General features: G+C 50.1%; 1 protein-coding gene across 3 annotated transcripts in view; it reads left to right on the top strand.

The window, feature by feature from the left end:
- Positions 1–15,822, top strand: part of LOC143961032 (cytokine receptor common subunit beta-like) — a 135,477-nt gene that overhangs the window by 108,118 nt on the left and 11,537 nt on the right. For all 3 annotated transcript variants that reach the window (XM_077470154.1, XM_077470153.1, XM_077470155.1), the window contains one exon: positions 11,049–11,139. In XM_077470154.1, the coding sequence (XP_077326280.1) occupies positions 11,049–11,139 (91 nt within the window). The remainder of the gene's footprint in view (positions 1–11,048; positions 11,140–15,822) is intronic.

Below are 15,822 nucleotides of genomic sequence, written 5' to 3'. Positions count from 1 at the left end.
CTCCTCTCTCCTACCAGGCACACACGTGGAGTCAGTGCCCTCATCATCCCCTCCCTCTTCATCGCTGGAGCAAACCTGGCAGTATGCTATAGCTTGTGGAACATGACTGCCAGATTGCTGTCCTTCTTGAGCATCCCCTCTCTCTGCATTCACGCTACTGCCTTCCTCTAGCTGAGTATCATCATCAGAGCCTACAAAACACTGGGTATCCTCCTGGTGCATGTACCCAACACTGTGCTCAAAGAGTTCAGGAGACTCATCAGGAGGAAGTGGTGGGTCTAGGGAAGGAGTCACTGATGATGACATTGAGAGGAGGGAAGACGATGCATTGGCAGCTGCTTTGCTAGTACCCTGAGCCTGGGTGAGAGACGATGAGGAGGATGAATAGGGCTTGGTCATCCACTCTACCAAGTCATTGGCATGTTGCGGCTCAACATGTCCAGCTGCCGAAAAGAAGGACAAGCGTGTCCCATGGCCTTGTGCTGATGATGACGATGCACCGCATCCACGACCAGCACTGTTGCCTCTAGACACAGAGCCTGCTTGCCCTCTTTTATCGGCTCGCACCTGTCTGCCTCTCCTTGCTGGCCTTCCAGACATGGTAATGGCCTGAAGGGAGTTGGGAAAACCAGCAATTGGGTAATGTATATTGTGCTGGAGGCACACACAACTTCCACTAACTCCTGCAGATGGCAGATGGCTCAAATAGAGAAGAGCTATGTAGGTGGATATAGCGGTGTATACTGGGTTCAGAGCACGCAGACAGCATGCACAATCTCCTAACACTGACTGCAAGCTCTATTTAAAACTAGCAAGATAGTTAGCTATATAGGTGGAAATTTTTATTAAAATAAAACTGCTACTGATTTACATAATCAAGAACTTAAGAAAAATACTTGAGCAAAAAAGAACTAAAGAACAACGTGCATAAATGCTTTTGGACAGACAGGATCTATTCAAACTGCCCTTATCAGACGATCCTTAATCCCATGATCATCTGGGAAGAAAAAAAAAAAAAATTCCTAATCATTATTCAAACTATATACATTTATATTACATACCCCCTATAGGCAGGAACGTAACGAAACTGACGGTGCATACCATGTTTTTAAAATTAAGTTGCCCAAAAGCTAAAAAAAAGGGGTGAAAGGACAGACAGACCCCCACCTAAGGAAAAGAAGGGGGAGATCATCAAGGTGGCCGGAAAGAGAACCCTCTCCACAACCTAGCACACCTTTCCCTACCCATTCTTTCCCCCTCAAGAAACCTCACCTTACCCAATTCCCGAATGATATCACCCGCCACCTCATGCATGGGCAGGAACTTGCCCCTAGTGGACACTAACCACCGAGCGTGCCAAGTGTAGTAAAGGCATATGACACTAACGAAAAACAGTGATGATAACACAAAACCCCTCCGGGCTCTGAAGTCACCGTACACCCTCTCAGAATAGGCAAGGGCCCGGAGACGGGGTTAGCCAATGGCATCTCCAACCTCACCCAGAACCCCCAAGTTGAAAGGGCACTCAAACAAAAAGTGGTCCATGGTCTCTAGTACCCCACCACACTCAGGGCGAGGACAGCCTCTGTCCTCTGGGCTCCGGTACTTCAAGTTCGATCTCACATAGAGTCGTCCATGGAACGCCCTCCATGCGAGATCCCAGAACTTGGCAGGAATTCTCTTAGAATTCAGAAGGGCTAGTCCCTCCCTGAGAACCCTGTCTGGACAGTCCCTTAAGGCCAGTGGTCTCAAAACGTCTGAGGCCATGACCCTCTGGTACAGCTCTCACCGGCCCAGGGAGCCTACCTCTAAGGCCGTTATCCTCCACCACCTTAGTACCTTCAGGGCGGTTGGGACATAGGCGGGGAGGTACCCATGGGACCTCCGAAGGTCACCCGGGCGGCCGCCCCCCTCCCACCTGCTCAGGAACACCAGGAACCAATTCTTACACGAACGTTCCCACAGAGAGGGCTCGTCCACAAAAATGGATTGCAGATTGAACTTCAGGAACACCACAGTAAAGAAAACCGTGGGGTTGATCATGTCCAAGCCGCCCTCCCCTCTCCGTCGATACGTGACCTCCCTTTTTATCAGGTTCAGTCTGTTTCCCCACAAAAGCAGAAAAAACAGACCGCAGACCCGCGCATAGAGTGACTCTGCCAACAGACATGCGTAGCTGACATAGAGGAACTCGGGAAGCAAATAGGTTTTAACCAGGCTCACCCTTTCCCTCAACGACAGCTTCCAGCCTTCCAGGATTTGACTTTCTGGGTGGCACTTACCAACGTGCGCTCCCAATTTAGCTTGGGATAATCACCCTGGCCGAAATAAATGCCTAAGATCTTAACTTCTGGTCGGGGCGGGGGAAAAACATCCGGGAGGGCGAACTGCTCACCCTCCCTTCCCAACCAGAGAGCTTCACTCTTGTCCCAGTTGACCAACGAACCAGACGCCTCGGAGTAGCCTCCAATCTGTGTTTCCACAAAATGGGCCTCCTCTCGGCTAGCCACCACCACCGAGACGTCGTCCGCGTAGGCCACCACCTTCACCGCCTTATCCGGGCCACTGCCGGGCTCCATCAGGACCCCCCCCAGCTGCCCACAGTCTAGCCTTCTTACGAAGGGGTCGACTGCAAAGACATAGAGCAGGGGACTCAGCGGACAGCCCTGCCTAACACCAGAGTCCACCGGAAAGGTAGGACCCACCCAACCATTGACCTGAGGGAAGCTCTCGGCCCCTCTGTACAAAGTCCTGAGCCAATCAATAAATCGATCAGGCAGGCCGTATCTACCCAGGAGAAGCCAGAGGTACTCGTGGTCTACCCGATCAAAAGCTTTCGCCTGATCTAATGCCAGCAGATACCGCCCATCACCCGTTGCCCTGCACCTCTCCACAGCCTCCCGGACGTTAAGGACTGCACTAAAGGTGCTACGGCCGGGAACTGTGCAGTGCTGGGAGGAAGACAGCAGCTTGCCCGCAAACAGCAGACATACGCGTAAACAAAATCTTTGCCAGACTTTCTATCCGTGGAGAGAAGGGCGATAGGACGCCAATTCTCAACCACGGACGGATCCTTCCCCTTGGACAGAAGGATCAAGGCCGACCTTCTCATCGAGGGAGGGAGCAGGCCAGATGCCAAACACTCACTGAACACCTCCCTCAGACGAGGAGCCAAAAGGCTCTTAAAGGCTTTATAAAATTCTGCCGTGAACCCATCAGGCCCCGGCGACTTCTTTAGAGACAACGAGTCAATAGCCTGCTCAATTTCGGCCACTGAGATCTCTTCCACCAAGGAGTCTAGGGGGTCAGACCCCACCTCAAGTGGAGTCCCGTCAAGAAATTCCTTGGCTCTCCTCAGATCCAACGGCTTCTTCCGAAGGATGTCTGAAAAATGGGCTCTGATGATCCCCAGGATGCCTGGCTTGGACCTTACCAGGGAACCCGAGGGATCTCTCAGTCCATGTATGACCTTCCCACTCACCGCGTCCCCACAGCTTTTGTAGGGATCCGGGTTGGTGAACTTCCCGTAATCCCTCTCCAGCACCAGGGAGGCGAGACGGTCATACTGACACTCCTTCATCTGGAGCTTCAGATCCGAGATCTGGTCCTGAGGGCCACCATCAGAAACCAAGCGATCTAGCTGCCTGCGTAACTTCTGGTAGGCCTGATACCGGGATGCTGCCCGACGGCCCGAGACTTCCCGGAAGAAGCCCTCCGACCTCTTCTTCACCACTTCCCACTATTCCTGGCGGGAGCAGCCGCTCTCAAGGAGCGAGGCTTGTTCTAAAAAGAAGTCCTCATAGGCCGATCTGATTTCAGGGTCCTCAAGTAGCGACCCGTTTAGTCGCCACAGGCCCCTTCCTTTCTGAGGGGTGTCGGCCACATTCAGAGTGACCGACACCATGCGGTGATCAGAGAACTCAACCGCATGCAGCACAGGAGCTGCAAAGGACGAGTCCCCCTTCAAAAAAAACCTATCTAACCTACTCCTACAACTACCTCTGGAATATGTGAAACCAGTGAAGTTGGGGAAGTGGCGAACGTGCACATCCACCAACCCAGCTTCCCTCACTATTCTATTCAAAAAGATACTATCATATCCCAGAGGGCCTGAGGTGCCTGCCCGGTCCTTTGACCTGGTGACCATGTTAAAGTCACCACCAAAGACCACCTGCTGGGATGTAAACAGGTATGGTTTCAGCAGGGTGAGAAGGTCCTTCCTCCCCCTCTGGGACTGAGGTCCATAAAAATTGATAAGGCGGAGGGATTCCCCTCTCACGACTGCATCCACAATCAAACACCTACTGATTTCCAATTCAATCACTCATCGTCAAGCCACCGAACCAGTCTTAAAAAGGACCGCAACACCACTGCAGGGCTCAGCCGCAAGAGACCAGAGGGAGGGCCCATGTCTCCACTCCCTCTTCGCTAGGTGCATCTCTGCCACAGATGCCAGCCAGGTCTCTTGCAAAAACAAAATGTCGGCTTCAACCCGGCCGAGAAAATCAAAGGCTGAAAATCTAGCCGCCGCAGAACGCACACTTGCGACATTAATGGTCGCAAGGCGTATTGGAGCGGGTACCGCCATCCTTAGTGATTGAATTTTACGTTCCTCTCTATTTTACATTTCTAAAAGAATCAATTCTCCTCGGAGTCCGTGGAGGAAAGGATCCCGTATTTGTTCCATAGGGCCAGTGAGGAGCCCCCCCCTGCCCCTGAACTCGTACTGGGCTGGGGGTCCTCACCACCCTCCTTCCCCGAAACCTTCCTCTTCCTCTTCTTTTTGGTTTTCTTCTCCCATTCCACTTTGGGAGGTTCCCTCCCACTCTCTTCATCGGACCTCCCACTGGAGATCTCCTTAATCCTCTTATTAACCCCCTTACCGGCCCCTGAGATGTCCATCGGGGTCACCCCTCCTGCACCAGCCTGCCGACCACTCACGACCACCGAAGAGGCCGGAGGGGGCATTAGTATAGCCGCCTGATTCAGGGTTGGATGCGGTTTACCCGCACATTTAATTACTGAAGGGAGGGGGGGAGGGGGCAAAGGAGAAGAAGGGGAGGCTGGGAGGGGGGAGACCAGGGGGGGAGAGGGGAAGGGGGGGGCAGGGGAAAGGGAGGAGGACGGGGGGGAAACAGGGGGAGGGGGGGAGGGTGATTTTTGGGCGAGGGCTTTTTCGCCTTGGCCGGCTTCCCAGGTGTTTTTGTTGCCATTGCCCCATCTGACACAGGGTCAGACGGGGCCGGAGAACTCGCCGGCTCCCTCACTACGCCAGTTCCTGTCCTTGATCCGCGCCAGGGGGGTCTGACCCTTTGAGGGAGGGGGGAACCCTCCCTCTGTGACCCTGAGGGGTTGGGATCCCCACTTCGTCTAGGGACCCCCTCACCCTCCGGGCCTGGGGCACCCCCCTCAGCCTGGCACCCCCTGAACGCCTTGGGGCACCGACTAAAGGGGTGTCCCATTTCCCCACAGAGGTTGCAGACAATAAGCCTGCAACCCTCAGGTGAATGGCCGAAACCATTGCACCTCACACAGCGGGGCATTGTGCAGTCCGCACTGAGGTGCGCGGGACTGCCGCATTTGAAACAGCGACGGGGCTGTCCAGGGTAGAAGACCAGGATCCGGTCTCTACCTATAAAGGCGCTGCCAGGTACATGCGCCACGGTATTATTGTGGCGCTTGAGCCGGATCCTGACCAACCACGCACCTGTCCAGACCCCGCGCTCATCCAAACTTTTCCTCAGCCCTGTCTGGAGCTGCCCGTACCGCGCCAGCCAGGTCGCGATGTCCTCAGGTGGGAGGGACTCGTTCCTGACCAGTACAGTCACATTCTTTACCTCCTCCTGCCTCGAAAGAGGTATCACCCGGAAACTTTTCCACGGATCTGACTTCCTGACGAGCTCGTACAGTGTCAGGAAAAGCTCCATGGAGACCAAGGAGACGAAACTTACATCAAACTCCTTCGAGTTTGTGGGGTGTATGACTGCAAATAAGTCCGAAACTTTAAAGCGCAGCCCCAGCAGATAGTCGATGACCTGACCCCTGCTGGGACATGCAGACGTCCCTTCCCACCTGAGCTGCACCACATTCCGTCTGCGCCTCTCAGGGCCCCCCGTACCCCTCGTCCAGGCCTGCGCACCCTGGGGCTGATCCCCAGGGGGAGCCCGGAAATTCTGGGCGCCAAACTGGCCGTACAGGGGACCCAGGGGGACAGAGGAACCTGCCACCTGTGCAAACGAGCGCCCAGCCTTCAGGGCACCTAAGAGGTTTGCCTCCTCCTGTGTGCCCAAGATGAAAACTGGGTCTGTGGGGGAAGGGCCAGACCCCTGACAGACCGGACTCCCTGGCTCAGTACCTCTAACCACCGCATCCCCACCAACCGGCATCTCACTCCTTACCGCGGGGGAAGGAGCAGTACCCCCTACAGCTATATGATCCTGGGGGGGAGCCACCTCCATTTCTTCAGGACCCCGCTCCTGTGACCCCTCCAAACCCCATATGAAATCCAGGGCCAAGCACTCGCTCCTCAAATCCCCCATCGGGGACTCACCCCAGCATACTTGTCCTGCTGGAAGAAAATCCCCAGAGGACGCTAAAGCTGTTATCTCCAGGGAGGTCTCCGACACCACCGCCTCCTCTCCCCCAACGAGCGACACCAACGGCCCCCCTAGCTGAAATTCCGGTGTCCCCACTTCCGTTTTAGGCCCTCCCAGGACTTCCGGGGTCACCGCTGACATCACTTCCGGTTCCCGGAAGTCGATGAGGTCACTTCCTGTCTCGTCACCCGGAACAGGAAGTGATGCACCCGCCCCCATCCCACCACTCCTCCCAGTGTCAGCAGAAGATGCTTGTCCACATTGTCTATCCGAGACCGCACATGTGTCCGTTCCCATCAGCACCTCCCCCTCTCTCCATGCGGCCGCGGCGGGGGCCGCCATTATGGATGGTCTTCCTCGCACCGCTATGGGTCTGGCGGGAGTCGACGGGGTCACCGATGGGGCCCCGGGGGGGGGTCGGACTGCACTGTCCACTGGGGACTTCTGACCATTGGCCTTCACTGGCCCCTCCGACGGCTCTCTGGTGAGGACCACCATCAGTTTCTTGTGACTTGCGATTCCACCGGAGCTTTTACGTGCTTCATCGGGTACCCTACGCGGATCCTCCTGGACTGCGGCCATAGGCATGGCAGGTGTTAACACAGGAATCCGGGGACCCTCCGCACTGACAGCTCCGGGGGTCATACATTCCTTACCGGCCATGGATTGGTCGTCTCCGAGAAACGTTGCTTCCACTGGGGTCTGTTGTACTGCTACATCAGGTGAGAGTTTCAGGGGGGACTTCAGGGGGGCATTTCCTCGTCTCACCGCCTGGGTTCCTTCCTGGCTGGTCTTTAGAAGTTCTTTCTTCACCTCTGCCAAAAAACTTCGCTCACCCTTTCCACGCTCGCAGAGACCGCCCAGCAGCCGCCAGAGGTCCCTGCATTCAAGCTTCAGGCCGACTATGGTCTCCCTATATTCACCACGCTTGCTGCTGGCTGAGCGGTCCCTGCGATTTCGTAGGTCGGCCAGTCGCTCTGAGCGCTGTGCATAAGTCGCCACGGCCTTCTGTATAAGGGTTTTTACCCTCTCTCTCCTTTTCTGGAGCTTGCTTGGGCCCTCTCCCGGCTGGGCCCAGGTCCAGTCCATTAACTCAGACTGTGTGACCAAGAACAATTTCTCCTCCCTGGAGAGGTCTCTCACCCCAGGGGGGGTTGTCTGAGACCCAGGCCGGGAAAGAGGCCCCGAGCCTGGGCTGGCCGACGCCATAAGGCCGGATGTCTAAGACAGCTGCGGTTCTCCACAGAGCTCCTCCACGTACGTCTGCTCTCCTGGGAAGCCTCTCCTGTGTGCTGGGTTCAGAGCACGCAGGCAGCACGCACAATCTCCTATCACTGACTGCAAGCTCTTTTTAAAACGAGCAAGATAGTTAGCCATATAGGTGGATATAGCGGTGTATATTGGGTTCAGAGCACGCAGACAGCACGCACAATCTCCTAACACTGACTGCAAGCTCTATTTAAAACGAGCAAGATAGTTGGCTATATAGGTGGATATAGCGGTGTATACTGGGTTCAGAGCACGCAGACAGCATGCACAATCTCCTAAAACTGACTGTAAGCTCTATTTAAAACGAGCAAGATAGTTAGCTATATAGGTGGATATAGCGGTGTATACTGGGTTCAGAGCACGCAGACAGCACGCACAATCTCCTAACACTGACTGCAAGCTCTATTAAAAAAGAGAAATATAGCTAGCTATATAGGTGAATATAGCAGTGTATTCACCTGCCAGGGCACACAGACTTGTCAGGGCACGCAGACAACAACTACTACAGAAGAGCAAGAACGAAAAATCGGCCGATAACGGTGTATACTGTGTTGAAGGTACACAGAACACCCACTAACTGCTACAGACGCCAACACACTACACAAGGCCGCCACGCTGGCGGCCTTATATAGTGTGGGGCGTGTACTACACAGCCTGAGCTATGATTGGCCACAGGCATCCGGCCTGTGGCCAATCATGGCTCTCCTCGCTGCCGGCGCTGTGATTGGCCAAGCATGTGGGGTCAAAGTGCATGCTTGGCCAATCATGAGCCAGCAATGCACTGCGCCATCACAGTGCATTGTGGGCAGTGAGCGCCACACGAATTTGGCGCGAATGGCCCATAACGTTCGGAATTCGCCGAGCGGGTGAACAGCCAATGTTCGAGTCGAACGTATGTCCGACTCGAACACGAAGCTCATCCCTAATCTTTATGTTTGAAGCCTGAAATGTGGCAAAAGGTTGAAAAGTTCAAGGGGGCCGAATACTTTCGCAAGGCACTGTACATTCAAATCTCTGAATAAAAAAGGTTGTGGATTTTTGTTGAAATCCATTAAAATTTGTTTTGTTTATTAGTTTTCTAATGAAATTCTAACATTTCAGAACAATTAGAATTCAGATCCGTCAAAAAATCTGAATTCTGTGTGAAGAAATAGCTGGTTGTTGAGCAGCGGGCCGGGAAGCCGGCTGCCCACGTGCTTAACAATCACAAGTCATCATCTGTCAGCGGGCCTCCTCACTGACAGATGAATGTAAAGAAAATAATGCCTGCTCAGCACTAGAGAAATGTATTTTAAAAATGGCGTAGGGTTCTACTCAAAATACATACCAGACTCTTATCCGAGCATGCAGCCTGGCAGGTCAGGAAAGGGGGAGTGAGCGAGCATCCCCCTGAACCATACCAGGCCACATGCCCTCAACATGGGGGTTGGGTGCTTTGGGACAGGGGGCTCTGTGTCACCACCCCAAAGCACATTGTCTCCATGTTAATGGGGACAAGGGCATCTTCCCGACAAACCTGGGCTGTGGTTCTTGGGGTCTGCGGGCGGGGTGCTTATCTGAATCTGGAAGCTCCCTTTAACAAGGAGGCCCCCAGATCCCACCCCCCCCCCACATGTGAATGGGTAGGGGTACATCGTACCCCTACCCATTCGCCAAAAAAGTGTCGAAAAAATGCTAAAGAAACAGTCAGTTTTTAACAAATCCTTTATTTAAAAAAAAAAAACTGTGTCCCCTGATGTAGATCTGTTGTCAATCACGCCGCTTGGCAACCCAAAAAAAAGAAAAGAAATTGCTCTTGACGACACGGAGGTGCTAGGCCTACTGCAGGCCCCTCCATCTGACAGTTCCTTTATAGGGAATGGGCAGGGCCATCTGTCTACGACACTTGGTGGCACCGTCCTTTCTGACATCTCGGACCCAGCATGCACTGGTCCGTGATGTCAGAAGGGGGAGGTGCCACCATGTGATGTAGACTGGTGGCACCACCCATTCCCTATAAAAGAACTGTCAAATGGAGGTACCGTGCCGGCGAGAGCTAATTTAATTCATTTTTTTCAGGTCAGCGGGCGGCATGATTGACTATGGATGTTAAAAAAACAGCGAGGGGTCCCCCCCAATCCATACTAGGCCCTTCAGGTCTGGTATGGATTTTAACAGGAAACCCATGTCAAAAAAACTAAATGCACATTCCCTTTGTTCTCAGTTGCATAAGAGCTGGGAGAAGGAGAAGCAGCAGCACACTGAGCTTCCATCAAGTGACTTCCTCCATTTAAATGTGTATCAGGAACATATATCAGCGTTTACTTCACATACATTGTGGAAAAAAGTGCATCCTATAGACCTTGTTGAATTTTTCCACATATTTGAACAGTCAAATGTTAGATATTCATTTATAACAGAATCACAGAAAAAGTACAATGGAACCTCGGTTTGCGAGAAACGCGGTTAATGAGCGTTCTGCAAAACAAGCACTGTATTTCTAAAAATCCTAACTCTATTTGTGAGTGTTGTCTCTAAAAACGAGCAGGATTCAGGCAAAAAGCAGTGTGCAGTACCGCTTTTGACCTGAGGTGGGGGACGCTGGAGCCAAATAGCGACGATCATCAGCGTTCGTAAATGCATGGAAAGGCCCGAGCACACTTTGGCTGACCTCGGCAAACCTCGGAAAGGCTCGTGAATGTAGTCTTTCTGAGTTTTGCTGAGCTCAGCTGAAGTGTGCTCGGGCCTTTTTGGCCGTTTCCGAGGCTCTCGGCACCCCCCGCCTCTGGCCGCATGCGATATTGCATCCCATTGAAGTCCATGCGGAACAAATTATTTTTGTTTTTTCATTTGTTTCCATTGACTTCAATGGGAAAACTCGCTTTGATATGTGAGTACATTGGATTATGCGCATACTCCTGGAATGGATTAAGCTCCACTGTAATACATTTGAATTAACATTTGGCATAACTGCTCACCAATCTTGGACATTGACTTTCAGACTATGACCAATCCTCCATGCACAATTTCCTCAGTTGCAAGATGCATGTGGGTTTCTTGCATGAACTCCTCTTTCAAATTCCCCCACATATTTCAGTGGTTGACCTGTCAGCGCAGTGGCGAGCAGTTATACAAAACGATACCTTGGTATTGATACTTAGCATTTTATATATTTATTGTATATTTGTTCTATTTTTTTTTTAGTTCTCAGTCTCACCCTGCTATACGTCTCCATTCCTGCATGTATCATTGTTCTTGCAATAGTGTCTATTTTTGGATACAAAGCTCTGATAAGGTGAGTATAACCTATATGTATTTATATACACATGGTAACAGTCAATGGCAGACTACAAGTTTACTTATAAAAATTGGAAACATTAAAATGGGACCCCAGTTTATACCTATCTAGCCTTAAAACTGTTCCCTTCACCCTCCTAACTCCTATGCTACCTAACCTGTATAAGAAAGATGTATATGCTGTACTTATGGTAGCTATTTTCAGTCTGCTCCAGTCCAGTCATATGATCCAGCTCCCCTGTGTCAACCAGCATGGCTGCAGAGGAGGGGAGGACTCACCAACAATGGATGGGCCATTAAAGCCTATGGGTGATGTCACCACTTTACTAGACACCAGATAGATCACGTGGCCAAACTGGAGTGGCCTGAAAATAGGTAAGTATAATTTTCCTTATCCAGGTTAGTTGGCATAGTTTTTAGGAGGGGGAGGGGACCATTTTTAGAATACTTAGGTGTAAGCAGAAATTCGTAACAGCAGTGTAAAATACAGAAATAAGGCATTTTATTCATTATTATAGTCTTAAATGTAGTTTTGAAATGCAAGCAGAAAAGTTACCTGCATTTGGCTTGGTGTCAGCCTCTTGTAGTTCTCGTATGACTGAGTTCTGACTAAGGGAGGAGAGATGCAGCACAAGAAGGCTCAATTAGTTGTGTGCTGATAGGTAGAGAGAGCAGAGTGACAGACTGACAGAGAGAATAACTTATCAGTTTTCTGCTTCTCCTGCTACTGTCCAATTGCAGGTTAAGGGAGGGACAAGATCTGTAATGCCCCTTACACACGGTTGGAAATTCTGGCAGAAAAAGTCTGATAGGATTATGTTGTCGGAAAATCCGATCATGTGTGGGCTCTATCGGAATTTTTCTGTTGTTTGTAGAGAATTCCGACGCACAAAGTGCCACGCATGCTCATAAAAAATTTGGAGACGAAAGCTATTGGCTACTGGCCTCTACGTAGTCCCGTCGTGCGTTTTGTACGTGACCTCATTCTGAACGATCGGATTTTCCCACAACTTTGTGTGACTGTGTGTATGCAAGACAAGTTTCGGACAAAATCCCTCTGAAAAAATCCAATTGTCCGACCGTGTGTATGGGGCATTAGTGTTATTGACCTGCAACCACGGATCTGGTCTGCTCCCCCGCCAGACAGGGTTATACTGTGTGGCAAAACATAAATAAAAATCTATTGATGGGTAATAAAGCTCCCACAGATGTAGGTCACCAGTGTATTCAGTTGTTTGCCTTGAGTTCATCTTTCTAGGTTCTCCACAAAAATGAAAACATGCTCATGGCAGCCAGTAAGGTTCTGTTTTGCAATATTAGACACAGGATCAAAAGCAGGGGTGCCCAACCAGTGTCCTGGGGGCCACATGTGGCCCACGGAGGCCTCTGACGTAGTCCACAGCCTTCTGCTCTGGGAATGGCAAGCCCAGATCGTGGGTTGCCAACCTGCCACCCCAGAGCATCAGTGTTGTGAACGAAGCTGCCGCCAGAGGAAGCAAGCGGGTGCAGAGCAGAGGCACATAAGTCAATCCTTCCTGTATAGCGCCAGCTCCTGCCAAAGGGAGAGTGATAACAATTGCACTCCGCCTGGGACAGCAACCGCCGGCGATACCTGAATGAAAGACTGTTAATAAAGGTAAGTTTTATTACTAAAATCACAGTGTATACAGCTGTGTTCATAAGTTTACATGCCCTGGCAGAATTTATGATTTCTTGGTCATTTTTTAGAGAATATGAATGATAACATAAAAACTTTTCTTTCACTCATGGTTAGTGTTTGGCTGAAGCCATTTATTATCAATCAACTGTGTTTACTCTTTTTAAATCATAATGGCAACAGAAACTACCCAAATGACCCTGATCAAAAGTTTATATGCCCCAGTTCTTAATCGACCATGCAGCCATCTTTCTTCAGGTGCCTCCTTATTGTTATTGTGCACCTTGAAACAGCCACACCACATGTTTTCAGAGAGTCCTGTATTTCACCTGAAGTTACTTGTGGGGTTTTCTTTTCATCCAGAACAATTTTCCTGGTCGTTGTGGCTGAAATTTTAGTTGGTCTACCTGACGTGGTTTGGTTTCAACAGAACCCCTCATTTTCCACTTCTTAATTAGAATTTGAACGCTGCTGATTGGCATTCTCAATTGCAATCCTTGAATATCTTTTTATATCCCTTTCCTGTTTTATACAGTTCAACTACCTTTTCCCGCCGATCCTTTGACAATTCTTTTGCTTTCCCCATGACTCAGAATCCAGAAATGGCAGTGCAGCACTTGATGAAAGAAGCAAGGGTCTGTCAGGAGTCCAGAAACTCTTTGACCTTTCATACACACGCACTAATTTCAAGCAAACAGATCACAGGTTACCTTTAATAGCCATTCAAACCCCTGTGTGTTTACTTGTGTGCATGTTATCAGGCCAAAATCACCAGGGTATGTAAACTTTTGATCAGGGTAATTTGGGTAGTTTTTGTTGTGATTATGATTTTAAAAGAGTAAACACAGTTGATTTATAAATAATGGCTTCAGCCAAACACTAACCATGAGTGAAAGAAATGTTTTTGTGTTATCATTCATATTCTCTGAAAAATGGCCTACAAATCATAAATTCTGCCAGGGTATGTAAACTTATGAGCACAACTGTATATGGGCATATCAATAGATGGGTAATAGAGTTACTATTGAGTTAACAGACACATACTGATGTTGCAAAATTTGATCTGGGAATCTAGGCATCAGTGTACTTCCCCATATAGTAAGCAATTGTGCTACAAGTTTGAAAATGACTTGCTAAGCTATTGGTAGACTTTCCAGGCTTCACAAGTTTGTTGCACATTTGTATGTCTGCATTGCATGACTCCAGATAAACTTTCTTTGCAAACATTCTGAAAGTCCGCTGCAAGTTCTGGTTCAGTTATGTTGTGTAGTAGTTATCCCACCACAGGGGTCACTGTGACTTGCTGTAGACTCACCACTGCAACTTTGCTCTTGCTAATTTGCTTCAAATTGGAAAAATGTCAACAAGAACTTGTGGCATGCCTAAGAGGCATGGAGGAGCTCTGCTCTGAGGAAAGATTAGAGGAACTGGATTTATTCTGCCTTATGAAGAGGAGATTAAGGGGGGATATGATTAACATGTACAAATACATAAAGGGTCCATATAGTGAACTTGGTGTTGAGTTATTTACTTTAAGGTCATCACAGAGGGCAAGGGGGCACTCTTTACGTCTAGAAGAAAAGAGATTTCATCTCCAAATACGGAAAGGTTTCTTCACAGTAAGGACTGTGAAAATAGGGAATAGACTCCCTCCAGAGGTGGTTCTGGCCAGCTCCGTAGATTGCTTTAACAAGGCCTGGATTCTTTCCCAAATTACAATTCAACACTGCCACAAATTTGTTGCAAGTTATCCTTGTTTAGCAAGGTCCCGGGTCTAATGAGAACCTCCAGAGTTAGGGACAGCTGACATCCTTCTGTGTAGAGTGGGTTACAAGGCATGGTGGGTGTAATGCAAGGTAGATTCATGGGCTCCAGACACTTCTTGAATGCAAAGAGATTTATTTTCTCTTGAACAGAACTGTAGGGAAGAGGGTTTAGGGCCAGGACACCCTTAAGTAGTTGCAATGTTAATTGGCAGACTCCAAAACTTCTATAGGTAAACAGCCATGCAGGAAAAGGCACTCAGCAGGACACCACGTCTGCATATGTAGGATTGCTGTCTCCTATGGCATCAGTCTTATAACAATTTCTAACACAAGTTGTAACGAAATTCTGTACTTCCTCTACAATCACTTCTTGTAGATCTTCACTCCACCGAGCTCCCAGTCTCTTCTCACTATACTTGCTGATCCACTGCCACTGAATCTCCTGAGCTCTTCCAACCTTCTCACTGCGTATCTTCCTCAAGCATCAACCCCGCTTCCCTGCTGGGCCTCGGCACTCACAGATACTCCTCAAGCATCACACCACTGGCCTGCTCAGTCCCTGGCTTGGCACACAAGGTGTCTGCAAGCGTCACCTCCCTGGCTTGACACCTGCTGAAGTTTCAGAATTCTTCACCATCCCCGGTTGGTGGGAATACTGCTCCGGTACTTGCTTAAGCTACTCACTGTGGTCCCTGGTAATGAGGTGGTTGGTCCCTTAGTGGTGACAGCTTCACCTCTCACTCCGAGCATGACAGGTTCTCCGGCCAGCAGAACCATCACTTATGGTTGGACTGCAAGCTGCAATCCCAACTCTATGCTGCTCTCTTGCTTCTGAATAGGCCCTCAGACAGCCCAGCAGCCAGTGGTTCCTAGGATAGGCCTCAGGCTCTGGCCTAGCAGCCCAGGGCAGCACAACACATGTCCACCCAGGTGGCAAAGAACCCTGATCACCTGACCTCACCCAAATAAAAAATCTCTCCCAGCAGGTCAAGGGATCCAAGGAGATCCCTGCCCATTGGCTGAGATACCCCATCTATTCCTAATCTGTCCTTGTCTTATCTAAGGTCACCAGATACCCGGCCATCTGTAACAGAAGAGAAAAGTGCAATTCCAGAATTAGGGTGGAATCAATTGATCTCCTATCAATTGGCCAAGGCAATTATACCTGGCAGGAAAATTTATTGGCAACCCTGCCTAACCATCAGGGTGCTACACTTGCTCTTTCGGTTCGGAAGAAAATGGTGGATGTGGTAGTGTC

The sequence above is a fragment of the Lithobates pipiens genome, unplaced genomic scaffold, assembly GCF_037356315.1.
Source record: "Lithobates pipiens isolate NorthernLeopardFrog02 unplaced genomic scaffold, aLitPip1_a1.2 Scaffold_8, whole genome shotgun sequence".
Lineage (NCBI taxonomy): Eukaryota > Metazoa > Chordata > Amphibia > Anura > Ranidae > Lithobates > Lithobates pipiens.
Note: the sequence above shows the minus strand (reverse complement) of the source record. Positions and strands in the feature narration are given on the sequence as shown.